The 16,027-nt window shown below is 34.3% G+C and overlaps 3 protein-coding genes across 3 annotated transcripts; all 3 read right to left on the minus strand.

The window, feature by feature from the left end:
• Positions 1 to 2,202: 2,202 nt before the first annotated feature.
• Positions 2,203 to 2,770, minus strand: LOC103875373 (defensin-like protein 292). The gene is made up of 2 exons (XM_009153886.2): positions 2,657 to 2,770; positions 2,203 to 2,562 (listed from the first exon to the last, which is right to left on the minus strand). Exons 1-2 carry the CDS (start codon positions 2,703 to 2,705, stop codon positions 2,339 to 2,341), a joined length of 273 nt encoding a protein of 90 aa, XP_009152134.1. The 5' UTR covers positions 2,706 to 2,770; the 3' UTR covers positions 2,203 to 2,338.
• Positions 2,771 to 4,757: 1,987 nt separating this feature from the next.
• On the minus strand, positions 4,758 to 8,811 carry LOC103875375 (heat shock protein 90-5, chloroplastic). Its single transcript, XM_009153888.3, has 18 exons — positions 8,452 to 8,811; positions 8,286 to 8,359; positions 8,044 to 8,169; positions 7,882 to 7,975; positions 7,710 to 7,793; positions 7,486 to 7,629; positions 7,295 to 7,411; positions 7,181 to 7,219; positions 7,010 to 7,090; positions 6,811 to 6,915; positions 6,586 to 6,726; positions 6,407 to 6,499; positions 6,259 to 6,336; positions 5,918 to 6,172; positions 5,746 to 5,848; positions 5,396 to 5,676; positions 5,224 to 5,313; positions 4,758 to 5,131 (listed from the first exon to the last, which is right to left on the minus strand). Exons 1-18 carry the CDS (start codon positions 8,719 to 8,721, stop codon positions 4,943 to 4,945), a joined length of 2,364 nt encoding a protein of 787 aa, XP_009152136.1. The 5' UTR covers positions 8,722 to 8,811; the 3' UTR covers positions 4,758 to 4,942.
• Positions 8,812 to 9,543: 732 nt separating this feature from the next.
• Positions 9,544 to 12,746, minus strand: LOC103875376 (GDSL esterase/lipase At2g03980). The gene is made up of 4 exons (XM_009153889.3): positions 11,355 to 12,746; positions 10,973 to 11,103; positions 10,657 to 10,881; positions 9,544 to 10,180 (listed from the first exon to the last, which is right to left on the minus strand). The coding sequence occupies exons 1-4, from the start codon at positions 11,683 to 11,685 to the stop codon at positions 9,716 to 9,718; spliced, it is 1,152 nt and encodes a 383-aa protein (XP_009152137.1). The 5' UTR covers positions 11,686 to 12,746; the 3' UTR covers positions 9,544 to 9,715.
• Between the last annotated feature and the right edge of the window lie 3,281 nt (positions 12,747 to 16,027).

Here is a 16,027-nt window from a genome sequence, read left to right on the forward strand (position 1 = left end):
AATTTTTTAAAAAAAATAGACCTAATGAACCTATTATTAAAAAATCATGTTACATTTAATTTCTAATCTTATTATTTAAATTTTGGGCCAACCAGAAACTTTTATTGGGCTATTAATAATTAGATTTAAAGAATATATGATCCATTGGATTTATAGATAGTATAAATTAAATAGATATAATTTAATTTTGTAATACTATACCTCCATATTTTAAATATTTAAATATTTGTCGATGTTAATTTTTAAAATTATAAAGATTTTTTTTTTAAATAACAAAAATCATATTATCTGACAATGATTAATCTTTACTACCTTAAACCAATGAAAACAAATATTAACTATATAGTTTATTTTATAACTTAAACAAAAACTAAATGTTTAATTATTTACTCGATAATATAAATCTATGAAGCGAAAAGTTTAATTTTTTAAAAGCTTTTTAAAATTTGTGAAATGTTACAATATCTTTGAGTATGACAATAAAACAATATTTTACTAATCTTTATATATATAGTTACAATTTTAATAATGAAATAATAATCCAAACATATATATATAGAAGAAGATACAAATACATGTGAAAGTTTAAAACAATATATTCAATAAAAAAAATATACTGTAAACTTATTATGTTTTAAAATTGATAGACACATATATTAATTTAGAATTGAAAACAAAATATTTATATAAAAATAAATGAAAATAAAAATCTGCGCGGTTGCGCGGATCGAAATCTTGTTTTAATTTTCGAGTGAGTTTGGCATTATCTGTAGAGATATATGATCTTCGCCATCTATCCGAACTAACAGTAGATACGTTTTGGATTAGGGACCATTGCTACAATTATTACAATTCCAATCGATCATACCAGAAGACCCTTTATCACAAGGTCATCGAGTTTCCTATGATAAGTTGGTGAAGAAGGTTAAGAATATGACTTTTACTCTCTTTTTGGATGGTCATGTGATAAGTTATTTTCAAAATATATTCTGGTAAGATTAGTTTATACACAGCCTTAGTATACATTTTGTATCAGATATAATATTATAGTACACTGATCTTTATTTTGTTTCTTAATTTTATGGATTAACTCAACAATTTCACTTCCTGGTTCTCTGACTCACATGATATAATAATAAGGAGGGTGCAGGCATAACTATAAATAATGTAATACAATCACCAAATAATGTCATAAATAACTCCAAAGGGATGCAAAAAGGTGTCATAAGGCCCATAACACTGAATCTATCAATTATATGTTGTCCCAATACTGCTTTTCTCAAAACGTTTGGTAAGCTCTTTCACTAATAGCACTGATAAAAGAGGGTTGGTAGACTTAGTTGTTAGTTGGCCTTCTCTCTGTTTTCTGGATGGTCTCCCGCCTACGGGCATTGTAGTAGGCCGACGGCCCCTTGGATTCTCTGGACATTATAGATAGCGAGGAACAACCTTGTCTCATTCAAAAAAAAAAAGAGGAACAACCTTGTGTTCAATATAAGGTAGAGTCTAATCCTGAAGTTATTATGTCAAAGGCAATCTCTTCTGCTCGTTAATGGTTTGGAGCCACGTGACCCACGTGAAGCATTATGGTGTCACTTGACACCACCAGTAAGTATAAAAAGAATTTGTAAGGTGTAATAAGTGATGGAAAGTGTCATATTTGGTTATAAAAGGTGTCAATAAACCCCCAAACGGGTTCTACTCCCCCTTAATGAACGTTTTATTTTCCTTTTGACCCCCACTTAAATTTCTTGGGTCCCCCTCCACCTATCAAAGAACCATATCCTCCTGCGGATATCAGTTTATTAAAGACAGATGCTGCTTGGCGTGGAGACCTAACACTGGCGGGTTTAGATCAAGGTGATGGTAGATCCTCTTTCATGGCGCACTGCCAGTTATTTGCTGAAACCATCACGAAGTGTGGAGACTCAGCCATTCAACACCTCCGATGTGAATTAGATTCTTTACAGCTTATCAGATCTGGAAACACGAATGCAGAGCTAGATGAGGTTTTTGTTGATACCGTATATATCGCCTCTAGCTGCAACTAAAAACAAAAATGAACATGGTCTAAATTCGTATTGACAAATATCTCAAACTCGTTTGACGCGTCATCCCGACAATGGTTTACGCTAGGTTTGATTTATTAATTTATAAAACATGTCGGGTTGTAAGTTGTAATTGCATTCATAACAACGAGTCAACGGCAAGGAAAAGTATCGTGCCGACGGATGTTTATGTCGGCACACATCGGTTACAGACCCAGTAAACAAAACTTCGCAAATATTAGCTTATTATTCCATTGATACTTTCATATTAAAAAAACATGAGTTTTTCTTTAACAAGTGCATAATCCTTCCATACAAAAAGGCCCTGGTAATCCACCCCCGCAAATGACAATCTTTTCACAATCTTCCTGTAAGTCACAAGTCCAAGTGATACATTTTCCTTTACCTGGTCTTTTTTCATCTTTACACCATATGCCTCCGCATCCTTCTTTATTTCCGCAGACTGGCAATTTGCTACCACCCTCTGCTTTTGTTACAAGCAACATGAACACGCCTACATGTAATCACCATAAAATAAATGATTTAATCACTATATTTTTACATGTTTTGGAGTTAGTTTAATTGGAAGTATAGAAACAAGAACTCACAATATAGCATACAGAAGAGGAGGAGAGCGGAAGTTGATCTGACCGCCATTTGCGAAAGATTAACTAGACGGAGAAAGTAGTTTGATTTTTTTAATGTTGTTTTGAGGTTTTTCATATTTATATAGGCGTTTGATTTTGACCCAAAAAAAATAAAAAAATAAGTAGGCGTTTGTTTGTTCTAACATTTATTGTGGTCTTTGAAACGTCTCCATTTCCTTTTTTTAATTGCTCTATACATGGGGCACATATTAATGCATTTCATGTAATTGCTTAATTATATATTTCCTATGCTATTCTATGAAATATGAATGGTGACCAATGAGTAATAATACATTCCCTAATGTTTCTAAGTAAAATTACCATTTCTTAGGAATAATTTTTCTTTCTCATTTTTTTAAATTTTACTCTTAGAAAAATCATACGATACATACAAGGTATCCTAGGACATGGTTTGCAACTGTTTCAGTCGACTCAAACAAAGCTAATATCTTACTCGGATGTTGACTGGGGAGGTTGTCGAACACTCGTCGCTCCACCTCTGGTATCTATCTCTACTTTGGTGATAATCTCATCTCCTGGTCCTCTAACAACAACCAACAGTGTTTCGCTTAAGCGCAGAAGCAAAATACAAAAGATTAGCAAACACATTTGCTGAAACATGCTTGGTCTGAAACCTCCTGCTCGAGCTTCACTGTCCTTTACGATCAGCCACATTGGTCTATTGTGACAACATAAGCTCAGTGTACATGTCCAACAACCCAGTTCAACATCAGTGTACCAAACATATTGAGATTGACATAAACTTTGTTTGGAAAAAAGTTGCAATGGATCAAGTCAAGGTGCTCCACATTCCTTTGGCAATGCAGCATGCAGACATCTTCACTAAAAGACTTCTTTCTTCACTATTCAAAGGATTCCTACATAGTCTCACCATCAGGTCTCCGGACAATGTGCCTGAGGGAGGCTAAAAGAACATTCTCCACAATAATAGAATTCCTTTGTTAAGATTTACTAGCCATAATCTTAGGGAAATTGTAACTTAGTTTACTTGTATATATTCTCTGTAATCGACTGAACATAATTCAAGGGAAATACAACTTCTATCAATCAGCACCTCGGTTGTGAAGTGTGTGTGAGCGAGTGGATCCAAGAACTCGTTGATAGCCTTCTTGTAAAACTTTTGTCCTCCTCCTTTGTCACTTCCTTTGAATTCAGCATCTATTTTGAAGAGTTTTAAGAAAATCATTTTGGATAAGACTGATTTGACGCCAAAGAGGGGCCTAGGCGCAGCCTGACAAATATCTCAAACTCGTTTGACTTGACGTCCCGACAATGGTTTACGCTAGGTTTGATTAATTAATTTATAAACATGTCGGCTTGTAAGTCGTAATTGCATTCATAACAACAATTCAACGGCCAAGAAGGTATCGTACGGATGTTTATGTCGTCACACATCGGTTACAGATCCAGTAACAGAATTTCGCAAATATTAGCTTATTATTCCATTGGTACTTACATATAACAAAACATGAATTTTCTTTTAACAAGCGCATAATCCTTCCATACAAAAAGGCCTTGGTCCACCCTCGCAAATAACAAACTTACTACAATCTTCCTGTAAGTCACAAGTCCAAGTGATACATTTTCCTTTACCTGGTCTTTTTTCATCTTTACACCATGTGCCTCCGCATCCTTCTTTGTTCCCGCAGACTGGCAAATGGCTACCACCCTCTGCTTTTGTTACATTGGTTACAAGCAACATGAACACGCCTACATGTTAATCACGGTAAAATAAATAATTTAATCATCAAACTTTTACATGTTTTGGACTTAGTTTGATTGGAAATATAGAGACAAGAACTCACAAGATAGCACACAAAAGAGGAGAAGAGCGGATTTTGATCTGGCCGCCATTTTCGAAAGATTAACTAGACGAAGAAAGTAGTTTGATTTTTTTTAATGTTGTTTTGAGGTTTTTCATATTTTTATAGGCGTTTAATTGTTCTAACATTTATTGTGGTTTTTGAAACGTTTCCATTTCCTTTTTTCAATTTGTCTATATATGGGAACACATTAATGCATTTCACGGAATTTTGCATAATTCTTAGGGGAATATATGGTAATTGAATTTTGTCTATAAGAGGAATATTGCATAATCTCCAATAACGAGGTTTAACTAGGCCAATGATATCACCCAAGGCCCAACACAAGGAAGAGAATCCTAGTTTAGCAAAGCATTTTGTGTCAAAAAAACACTGTAGAAGACTAAAAAAAGAAAGGTTTGAATCAGTCTTGCCACGGATCACTCTCTGCCCTGACTTCAGATGGTTCAATTACTTCTGCTTCTCCATCTTTTGTGTCATCTCCTTCATTCACATTCTTGCTTCCTTCTTCTTCAACGCGTCCCCATCTTCCTCCAACAGCCATAGCCATCATCTCATAAATCTTGTTCCCCAGCTCGGCTGGACTATCAGGCTGCTCAGACAAACACATCAAAAGTGAGGAAAAACAATCTAAAACACTACTAGAAAAACAAGAAAGCCAAAGAACTTTGTTAGATTACTTACAGTGAATCCACTCGAGATTATAGCAGTGTCAAACAAGAGATCAACCACTCTAGTTGCTTCACTGCTCTCAGGTGCATTCTTACAAGCCGCCTGCACAAATATATGCAAAAATAAACTCCATTAGGCTGTTTCGTAATAACAGGAGATTTTAGAGAGGAGATGAAACACTTACATTCAAGTCTTTGATGATAGGATGATCTGGATTGATCTCAAGGATTCTCCTACCTCTCATAAACTCCAAGCTTGAAGTGTCTCCAAGAGCTTGTGCCTTCATTAACCTTTCCATATTAGCCGACCACCCGAATTTGCCTGAGACAAGCACACAGGGAGAAGAGCTCAAACGATTCGAGACTTGGACTTTGGCAACTTTGTCACCGAGCTGTTGCTTCATCCAGTCACAGAGAAGATTGAACTCTTGTTTAGCTTCCCTATCCTTGACTTCATCTTCATCACCTGTAAAAAGTGCTGTTAGAAAAAGAAAAGTTCACACTGATTGCACAAGAACTGCTAACAAACACTTACCAAGTTCCAAATCTTCTTTGCTGATATCAACAAACTTCTTTTCCTTGTAGGTTTGTAAGTTCTGAATAGCAACTTCATCGATAGGTTCAACCAAGTATAGAACCTACAATATAATGAAAACAAATATCAAGAGAAAAGCCAAGTTGAGAAACTAATCTTGAATCATTTGTACCTCAATGTCCTTTTGAATGAGCTTCTCCAGGAACGGAGCTGACTTGGCACTTTTGAGGCTGTCGGTGGCAAGGTAGTAGATAGCCTTTTGGTTCTCTCCCATGTTCTCGATGTACTCATCCAAGCTTGTCAACTCCTCTTCGTTCTTGGAACTGTAGAATCTAAGCAGCGGTGTGATACGCTTGTGGTTGCCAGTGTCTTCAATACAACCCAGTTTAATGAATTTACCAAAGTTCTCCCAGAACTTTTTGTAATCCTGAAACCATCCGTACCAAACCAAAATGAATATCTAATCAAATGAGCTTAAAAGAACAAAATGGGTTTTAATGAGGATACACGTACCTCTTTGTTTTCACTCTCGGAGATTTCTTGAATCATGTCGAAAGTCTTCCTAATGAGCCTCTTTCTCATGATTCTTACCTGAAATGTTATTACAAGATGTGTATTAGTATGGAGGGTGTGTGATTCATATAACTGTGGCACCACTTACGATTCTGCTTTCTTGGAGAATTTCACGTGAGACGTTGAGAGGAAGATCATTTGAGTCCACAACACCCTTCACAAAGCTCAAGTATCTTGGGAACTATAAACAGATAATGAAACATGTTACAACAAACAAAAAGAATGGAACCATCGGAGACACAATGTGGTTCTATGTTTTAAACTCACCAGCTCTCCATCAAAGTCATCAGAGATAAACACACGCTTGACATGGAGACGAATGTTCTTTGTCTTCGGGTTGGTGACGTCCTCGTTGTTAAGAGGACCCATCCCAGGGATGTATAGAATGCTCCTGAACTCAACCTCTCCCTTTTTAGAAACAATAAAATTACACACACGATAAGCATCCAATCAAAGGAATGATATTTATATATAATGAAATAGTATAAGCACCTCAGTTGTGAAGTGTGTGTGAGCGAGTGGATCCAAGAACTCATTGAATGCCTTCTTGTAAAACTCATTGTACTCCTCCTTTGTCACTTCCTTTGAGTTTCGCATCTATTTTAAAGGTCAAAAAACAATAATCTAGTGAGCATGTCAGACCTCATAAAGGACCAAGACAAAACAAACATTAAAAGTGCTCAAGTCTCACCCATAATGGTTTGGTTTCATTGGCTAGTTCCCAATCCCAGTACTTCTCAGTTTTAGTAGTCTTCTTCTTCTTGGGCTCACCCTGGAATCAAACAAGTAACCAGGTCATGTCCATAGCTAAGAAAACTGAAGGACAGTGTTCGGCTGCATGACAGTTTACAGAAAATTTTACCTCTTCTTCTCCTTCCTTAGCTGGTTCTTCCTCTTCAACCTAATTCAAAACACGTTTGCAGTGTTAACACAGTCTTTGTGATTGCAATAAGTGACAAGGTTCTTGACCTCTCACCTCAACAGTCCTTGATTTCTCCTGCCATGTGTAGATGGGAAACCCAACGAACTGAGAGTAGTTCTTCACAAGGTTCTTGATTCTTGTAGACTCCGCAAATTCGTATTTATCATCCTCCTGCAGCCAGGAATAACCGGTCGCATCAACAACAAGAGATCTCAATGAAAGAATGATTTAACAAAGAAAAGTACCCTTAGATACAAAGTAATTTGCGTTCCACGGCGTAGAAAGTTGTCAGGGTCGGTTTCTTCTCTGATCACATATGAGCTACTATCAGCTACCGACTCCCAAACATATTGCTTGTCAGATTTGGGGCTTTTGGTGGACACAACAACCTGAAAATACAGACAAACTATAAGTCCACCACTCCTCTTAAGATATACACTAAGTGAACAGAAGTTGAAAAAGTATTCACCTTTTCAGCAACTAAGAAAGCAGAGTAAAACCCAACACCAAACTGTCCTATCAAACCGTTGTCAGCACCAAGGTCCTTGTTTTCCTGAACAAAGAGAGAAGACACTAAAACAATGAATCCAAAAACTTAACATCGAGATAGATCTAATAGCAACTAATATGCAGAGAGATACCTTAAGAGCCTTCAAGAATTTGGAAGTACCACTCTGAGCAATAGTTCCAAGGCAGTCTATAAGTTCGTCCTTAGTCATTCCAATCCCAGTATCACTGCAAATTAACATCAATCAGTAATCATGTTTACATCTAATCGTTAAAAACAAGGATTAAATCATTACGTAATGGTTATGGTGCCGTTATCAGGATCAGGCTTGATACGGATCTCAAGGTCACCACCATCTCCAAGCATAGCAGGCTCCGTCACACTCAAGAACCTCAGCTTATCCAACGCATCACTTGCGTTACTGTAAACATACCACAAAACACAATCAAAATCTTTTTTTTTTTTACAGAAACACACAATCAAAATCAGATTGAAACACACACACAATCCAATTCTGAAAACGAATCCAATACTCACCTCACAAGCTCCCTGAGGAAAACTTCCTTGTGACTGTACAAGCTATGAACAATCAAATCCAACAATCTGCTAACCTGCCAACGAGATTCAAATCCAAAGTCTCAAACTTTATTCATTTCTAGACATGCCCACAAGTAAAAGATCGAAACTTTTTGGGGGAGCTAACCTCGGCTTGGTACTCAAACTTCTCACCGGACCCTTCTTCATCAGTCGTCTCTTTCTCCGCCACGGCGGCGTCGCACTTGACGGCGAAGCGGTTACATCTCTTCTCGAGGTTCCAGCTACAAGAAACGCCGGTTCTCAAACCGCCGCCGCGAGGGAGAAACGCGGTTCGGAGATGAGAGAGGCGAGGTTGGTTTCGAGGAGAAGAAGCTGGAGTGAATGGAACTGAGGTCAGAGGGCTCGTGTAGAGGCTTCTACTCAAAGCAGGAGCCATTTTAGATATAGAGAAAGAGAGGTTTGAAGATCTCAAACTCTTATCTGTAGAGGAAGGAGAAAACCCTATTCAAGGTTTTAAGGAGGTGTAAAGTGAGATGTTTCGAGAGTGTGAAGAGCATTATCCGTTCGTTTCGCACGCGCCTCTTGGTCACAAAAAGAAAATTAGAAAACGGTGGTAGTCACGCGCTTCAGGTGCGAGTATAAGGTGACTGACATGTAGAAAGCCTATTGGGCCGTTTATGTTTAACCCATTACGGTCTGTAGGAACCTAGGATTTTGAGTCAGTGTGGGTCTGAAATACGACCACGTAAAGAAACTGGGTCTGGACTAGGCTATGATAACCAAATCCAAAAAAAAGAAGAAAAAACTATACGAAATTTAAATCGAAACAGGTATATATCTAAGTGTATCATATCTTTCTTGTAATTGTTTGTACCCCTTCCTGCTTAAATTCTAAGGAAAAAAATTCAAAAACCGAACTCATATAAACATATAGACTTTAAAAAAAAAAAATTGAGCTAGCCTAGATTATCTTCAACATTCGATAATCCATACCCCCGACCAGATCAGTGTCGATCCAACACTTTTTAATGCTCCATACAAATTTGTAACATGCTTTTTATATTTATATCTAATTTATACTATAAAAAATCATATTGAAACTTCATCAGCTATATTAATATGGGTTAATAAATATAATTTTATAAAATTAACTGTATAGCAATCTTAATCAATATATTATCATAAACATATGACTATAATTAATTATAACTTTATTAAAATCATTTGATTGTATTATATTTCACTCACTCTTAAATTATTATTTAACAAATTTGTTTAATATATCTTATTAATAAACGTTGGTCATGCGGCTCATGCCTGACATAATAAGGTTTTGGTACATTAGAAATGTTGATCTTTGTGAGACCAAAATAAACAACAAGTAAACTTGTGTTTCTTCATAAGATTGTCGTTGAGTAAATTTAGTTAATTTAAGCTCTCACCACATAGCAAATTTTTCTCTCCTGGAAACACCCAATCGCGTACATGAAATTCGCCAACTGAGTCGGATGAAATGGATCAAAGAAAATATGTTTATCTGGCATCGTACACGAGCTCGAATTGGCGCTGCAAAACGTCAATGCCCCTCCATCATAAACGCTAGGACAACATGGACTTGTCGTGTTCAGTAGATTCGAACTAGCATGATTTCTCGAAGGTCCTCTAAGTCCCAACATGAAGTTGAAGTAATCTGAGTACAAGAAGGAAGTGTTTGAGAATTTCTGCTTCATGTAAGTTAGGCTTCTTCTTAGCTTGGCGTTGTAAATGGAAACCGCTAGGTTTAAATCATCGTCACAGCTTCCACGTGGCACCGTATGAGCTATTATGTTTGGGTAACATCCTAATGGTTTAAGGTTGTTGATGAAGAACTTCCTTGCTCCTAAACCATGCAATCTCTACAACAACAAGATCAAAATCTTTAGTAGAATGAATCTTGATTAAGATGAAAATTTTCTTTACGAAAACTCAGACTAATCCATAGACTTTGAAGCAGTGTTTAAGAAAACAATATGCGTCGGTGATTCAAACCACTATATTGTTAGTTAGGCCGACTAAAAATTTACCAATTATATCAAATATATAAAGTATAGTGTATTGAACATTCTGATATACAGAAGAAAAAAAACATTCTGTTATACAGATAGTAACAGTTAAATTATTTTCATACATTTTAAAGTATAATATATCTATCATCATAATTTCTAAATTATATATTATTATAATTTTTACGTGGTTTAAAAGCTAATCGATACGTTTTGGAGGATTTAAGAGGCCGTCTAGAATGATTTTTAAAATTTTCTTTTAAGTATTCAATATATTACCATTAGGTGGCCAAGGAGAAAGTGGTGAAAACCTCCTAATGAATATATACCTGAATTTGTATAAAGAACTCATGAAGAAGCTTGTTTGCGAAATCATTTGCATCCATTGTCTTATTATAGAAGAAAGAGTAGTCGTTAACTCCGATCGCAGTCATGAACAACGATTCAGCCAGGTGTTTGCTGAGCTCTGGCTGCGTCTTAAACATTTTCTTCAGATTCTTGTCAATGGTTTCTTTGAACAGATCGACTTGGACACTCAACGAGAGACATTCTCCCTTGTTCATAGAAAGAATCATATAAACTCATTAGATTTTTTTTTTCGAAACCGATAGTACAAAGATAGTTTTGTAGAATGTTTGAACCTACCACTGTCTTTCCTGTGTCAGGAAAAATCCCACAGGTAGCAGAAGCATAATTAATACCAGTTGAGATATTGTTCTTTTGTTCTTCTGATAATCCCATATAAGCAGGAACCAAAGGAAGCTCATAATAAATAGCTGGAAGAAAACATAATAACACATTTAGACAAGGTTTAAATCTCAATATTCAATTTTTTTTTTTGCAAGATTCCCATTTACAATGATTTATCTTTCTCAGCTTTCACTATTTCTGTATTATCTAAATTATAGATTTTCTTTAAAGTTACCAATCAGTTTTACTCATTGTTATTGTACAATATCAGCGTAGTTAAATATTACATTATACATTTAAAACATAAACCATCCAATACGTCCGTTTTTGTTCTTACCAATGTAATCAGCAATTGTTTTGCCATTGCCAAAACGACCAGTGGGTTTGCCTCCTTCAAAGTCAGAACCGTAAGGTGGAAAATTTGCTTTGGCCATCGTGTCAAGATGATTATTGTTCCCTGAATCAACCAATGAATCTCCTATAACATACAATGCTGGAAATTTCCCGCCAAAAAGCACAGTTTCGTTAGTTAATGGCTTCGATGAAATGGTGGAAACATTGAGAAGACAGATGAAAAGCAAAAGAAGGCATGTCTTTAGAGAAGAAGGCAAAACCATTTCTATCTTATTCAGGATTAGAGAAAGAAAACAAGAGATGAAATAAACCATGTGAGTTTGAAAGCACGACGACTGAAAGTTTAGTTATATAAGCGATTTGGAAAACATGATCATACAGCTTTCACACATACTAGAAAAGAATAATACAGCGTGCTAAAAATTATAATTAAAAATGTTAACCAAACCTACATATGAATTGAATAATAAACTATCGAAACTCTTTATTAAAAAAATACACCAAAAAGAAAACTCCTTATAAAAAAACTCATATGACAACGAATAGGATGCCCAAGTTTTATCATAAAATATCGTACTCAGTACAGCTGCGTATAAATACAATCATGCTTTTATAAACTATTTGTTTATTGCTCTAAATTATCCTGACATTGACTATTGTGGAGCGATGGAGATTTTATTTATATATGCAGCTGCTTAATTTGTTTATGAAGCGGAAGGTAAGATAAATACAAAAAAAAAATATTTAGTATAGGAATATCAAATAACCATTGTCTTCTTAATTTGTTGAGAACTCTCGAATTCTAACCATAACAAAAAAAATAAAAGGTTTCAACCTCCATTTTATAAATCAATCAAAAACTACGTAAATCTATAGTCTAAATTAACCTTTATAAAAATCATAAAACTCTAATTAAAACATTAAAACTAATTATTCTATTATTAATAAATCAAATAATTAAAATACTTAAGAATATTTTCAAATATTCTATCTGCATTACCTATCATGTCAGAGGATTTTGTGGTAACAATAGTTTACTAATCCAGATGTTAATACAATAATAAATGATTATATCATCGATTACTGAACAAAGTATATGAATTATGACCCTAATTGGTGTATGTAAAAAATATTTATATGATCTTCTGCTCAACAAGATTGTATTAACGTTTTACTATATAGTCTTTGTATTTATACGTCTAGAAACAAGAAGAAAATCATAGATTTAAAATCGTCGAAAGAGCTTCGGCTAGTCTTTGCGTCTAACTATACGCTTTATAAAAAGAAAAAGAAAAACTATACGTTTTATAACGCTGCAGTAAAACAGTGCAGATTATTAGTAAAAAAATAAATACACCGCAGGTTAGCCATCAAATGTTTACATCCACCCTATAATGTCATGTAAAGTCAACTTGAGATATGGTCCACGGACCAACAATAAATGTTATTTATCAACTATACACATATCAACTTCCCACGTACTTCCAGGCTTCCAGCTATATTGTTTAAGCTTAATCCTATAAAAATATGTGGGAGTTTATGAATATTGGATAATTACATTACCCTATCCCGCAATTCGGAAAAGTAAAATAACATTAGACAAGAGAGGAAATGATTCTTGTCCGGTTGCTGGTTTTCTGATTCTTGTTCGACTAGTACGTATGTTCTGGTTTTCTAATATCTTTCCGGTTTATCTGAATGCTACACATGTGTCTAATGTCTAGTCAAATGAATAATATTAGGGCTTATTTATGAAATAGCTAAGAAAAAAAGAAAATTAGTTTTGTAGAGAAAAGGTAAAGAGAGATAGGAAGAGAAAAAAGAAGAGAAGATGAGATTTTAATTAGATAGTGAATTATGTTTTTTTCGGTGTTATCTCACCCAATTTTCCAGAATTCTATAAGGCTCGAGACATTTTTTTTTGGTTCAAAAGGCTCGAGACATAAGCGTAAGATTTTCGATTAATAGTCTTATTGGTTTTTCCGCTACCAGTCGCAATTTGCGGTTAGTAACGATTGTTAACGTTTTACAACAATTACACAAAACACTACAAACCGTTTTACACTGCTCTAAACCTTTCAAAATCAAAAGTTAGTTCCATTTAGCGTTTGCGGTTGCGGAAGAGAAATTTTTTTATTATTTTTGTGAAAATTATGTAAATATAAAAATAAATAATTATAAATAAGTTTTATAAATACTAATATATATATATGTTTAATACTATGATTTTATAAATATAATTTTATATTTATTATAATAATATGTTTTATAAATATAATTTTTATATTTATTATAATATGTTTTATAAATATAATTTTTGTATTTATTTTAATAATATTATTTATAAATATAATTTATATTTATTATTTTATATTGTGTTTTCAAATTATCGTTTATGTAATTAAACTTTCTGTTTATTAAATATTTTTTTATTAATTAATTTTCGCATATGGGGATAAATCAGTCAAAAATGAAATCAGTCAAAAATGATTCGCAAATGCAATAATTTTCAAACATTGTACCAGTAATACGAAACACTTAATAATGCTTGAAATCGCAACCATCCGCTTTCGCAAATTCATGCACCCGTAACCGCAACTGAGCGTTTGAACCAGCCCATATTTTAATTCAAATTCCTCACTACCAAATTTGAGAGTTTCTATTGAGTCCAGATAGACCTGATAAATTTCAAAATTTAATGTCACCGAAACATGTAAAGGTTGTGAAAATATAATTTGGGTCACTTAATGTCTGAAGTTTTATGGATTTTTAGATCAATAGAAGAAAAAAAACTAAAAATACAATGAATCTATAATATAGTAAAAGTTTTTTTTCTTCAAGTAAACATTTAATATGATCAGTATTTTTTTGATGAAATTTAAAATTTATTGATCAATCAAAGAATGTTATGTACAAACTATCGGTCACAAACTCAATCTCAATCTCTATCTCTAGACTATGTATTTTCTATGCTAAAGTATGAGAAGTAAAGATCTGGGACTATATGTTTGAGCTGGAACCATCGCTGTAGGAGTCCTCCACATTTATGATCCCACTTGTAAGCGATACAATTCTTGTTCCCAACAACTTTATCTATCAATCTTCGCATTTGGTATGTGTTCGTCCATGCCTGATGATATCGCCTAGCATTCCTTTCTTTCCAAACATAATAAATCGAAGTCTGCAAAAGCATCTTGGCTAGTACTGTATCTATTTCCTTTCCTCCCATATGCTGCAATCTGTTGATAGTTCATTGCCAGTCTGGGTTGATTCCATGACCTAGAAGCCGGCTTGCGAAACCTTTCCATACTGTATATGAATATGGACATGCGAAGAAGAGGTGGTCTCTTGTCTCGTCTCTCTCTCCACATAGCTCGCATCCTTGCACCATTCTCCATTGCTTTATCCTATCCCCCGTAGACACTACACATATCTTATATTCTATAAAATGCTAAAAAGTTAGTTTTCTCTTTTAGACAATTACACTGTGAACCTGATATTTAACTAGTCAATTGAGTGGTTTATAAATTTTAAGATTTTTTTTTCCGTTTTACAAGAGGATTTAATTTGGAACACAAAAGAAAAGGAAAGACAATAGTCACCTATGTTTGTCGACAATTTGTCAGTGGCCAAGTGTTATTATCATTCACATCCAATCTTACACCAAAACGAAGACCAAGTTGTATGATAACTCATATCCACAGCCAACGAAAAAGCATCAAAGTATCCTGCGTCAATTTTTTAATTGTATTGATAGGACAAATGTTAATCTTTTATAACTTTTGCGTTGCTTTATAGACGAAGCTTCACTACAAAAGATTCAGGAGACTGTTTACCCACGGAAAAAGAAATCATGCTAACATATATAAATGGTCAAAATTATTATATACTCGAATATCTTTGTATATGAATATGATAATCGTCAATCGTGAACGATAGAAAATTAATATTAGTAGTAAAATTGGTTTTATCGAGAAAGAGAGATACAATTCCACCATCAATTACAAACTAAAACTTTGGTTTTGCATAGAACAAGTCAAATCTTCTCTTAAGGATTGATTGGTCTTATATAGAAAGACAGTCCTTTAAACGATACAGAGTGTAGATAAAAGAGAGAAGTAATTATGAGAAAGGAACTGCCAATACATTCAAAAGCACTATGTATGTTGCCAACGACTACAATGTTTAGAAAAGCAACATCTGGAAATTTTTTTAAAAAATAAGATGACCAGACAATACAAGGTAACATAGAAGATTTTGTCGAATGCTAAAACATTAAAAGTTGTTCAATGCGAAAAGGAAAACCCCCCTCATACATCATCACACTTTTAAAAACTGAGATATTCACAAATAGCTTCTTGTTAGTATAGAAACCGATCATATGAAATGTATTGTAAACTAAACAAACCGCATAACATGCCGCATATGATTTTTTCGGTAGGTTAAGCAGCCGCGTAGCATATATATATATTTTTTTGTTAAGTATGTGAATTTTCATTAAACTTGTTAATGATACAGGGAGATTACAAGAGTTTGATGAAATCAAATCCTAGGAATCTAAGAAGTTTATCAAAGCAAAAGTGTTAGAGAGAGCCACAAAAAAAGTTAAAAAGAACTCTCTAAAACAAACTAAGGTCTAGCCACAGTCCCTAAAGA

Source organism: Brassica rapa, chromosome A06, assembly GCF_000309985.2.
Source record: "Brassica rapa cultivar Chiifu-401-42 chromosome A06, CAAS_Brap_v3.01, whole genome shotgun sequence".
Taxonomy (NCBI): Eukaryota; Viridiplantae; Streptophyta; class Magnoliopsida; order Brassicales; family Brassicaceae; genus Brassica; species Brassica rapa.

Coding starts and splice junctions, on each gene's coding strand:
- LOC103875376 (XM_009153889.3), bottom strand. CDS start 11,685: ATGGTTTATTTCATCTCTTGTTTTCTTTCTCTAATCCTGAATAAGATA. Junction 10,882..10,972: donor CTGACACAGGAAAGACAGTG/GTAGGTTCAAAC, acceptor TCTATGAACAAG/GGAGAATGTCTCTCGTTGAG. Junction 10,181..10,656: donor AGTTCTTTATACAAATTCAG/GTATATATTCAT, acceptor TTGTTGTTGTAG/AGATTGCATGGTTTAGGAGC.
- LOC103875375 (XM_009153888.3), bottom strand. CDS start 8,721: ATGGCTCCTGCTTTGAGTAGAAGCCTCTACACGAGCCCTCTGACCTCA. Junction 7,630..7,709: donor CTTTCTTAGTTGCTGAAAAG/GTGAATACTTTT, acceptor CTGTATTTTCAG/GTTGTTGTGTCCACCAAAAG. Junction 6,173..6,258: donor CCGAGAGTGAAAACAAAGAG/GTACGTGTATCC, acceptor GGATGGTTTCAG/GATTACAAAAAGTTCTGGGA.
- LOC103875373 (XM_009153886.2), bottom strand. CDS start 2,705: ATGGCGGTCAGATCAACTTCCGCTCTCCTCCTCTTCTGTATGCTATAT. Junction 2,563..2,656: donor CCTCTTCTGTATGCTATATT/GTGAGTTCTTGT, acceptor GATTACATGTAG/GCGTGTTCATGTTGCTTGTA.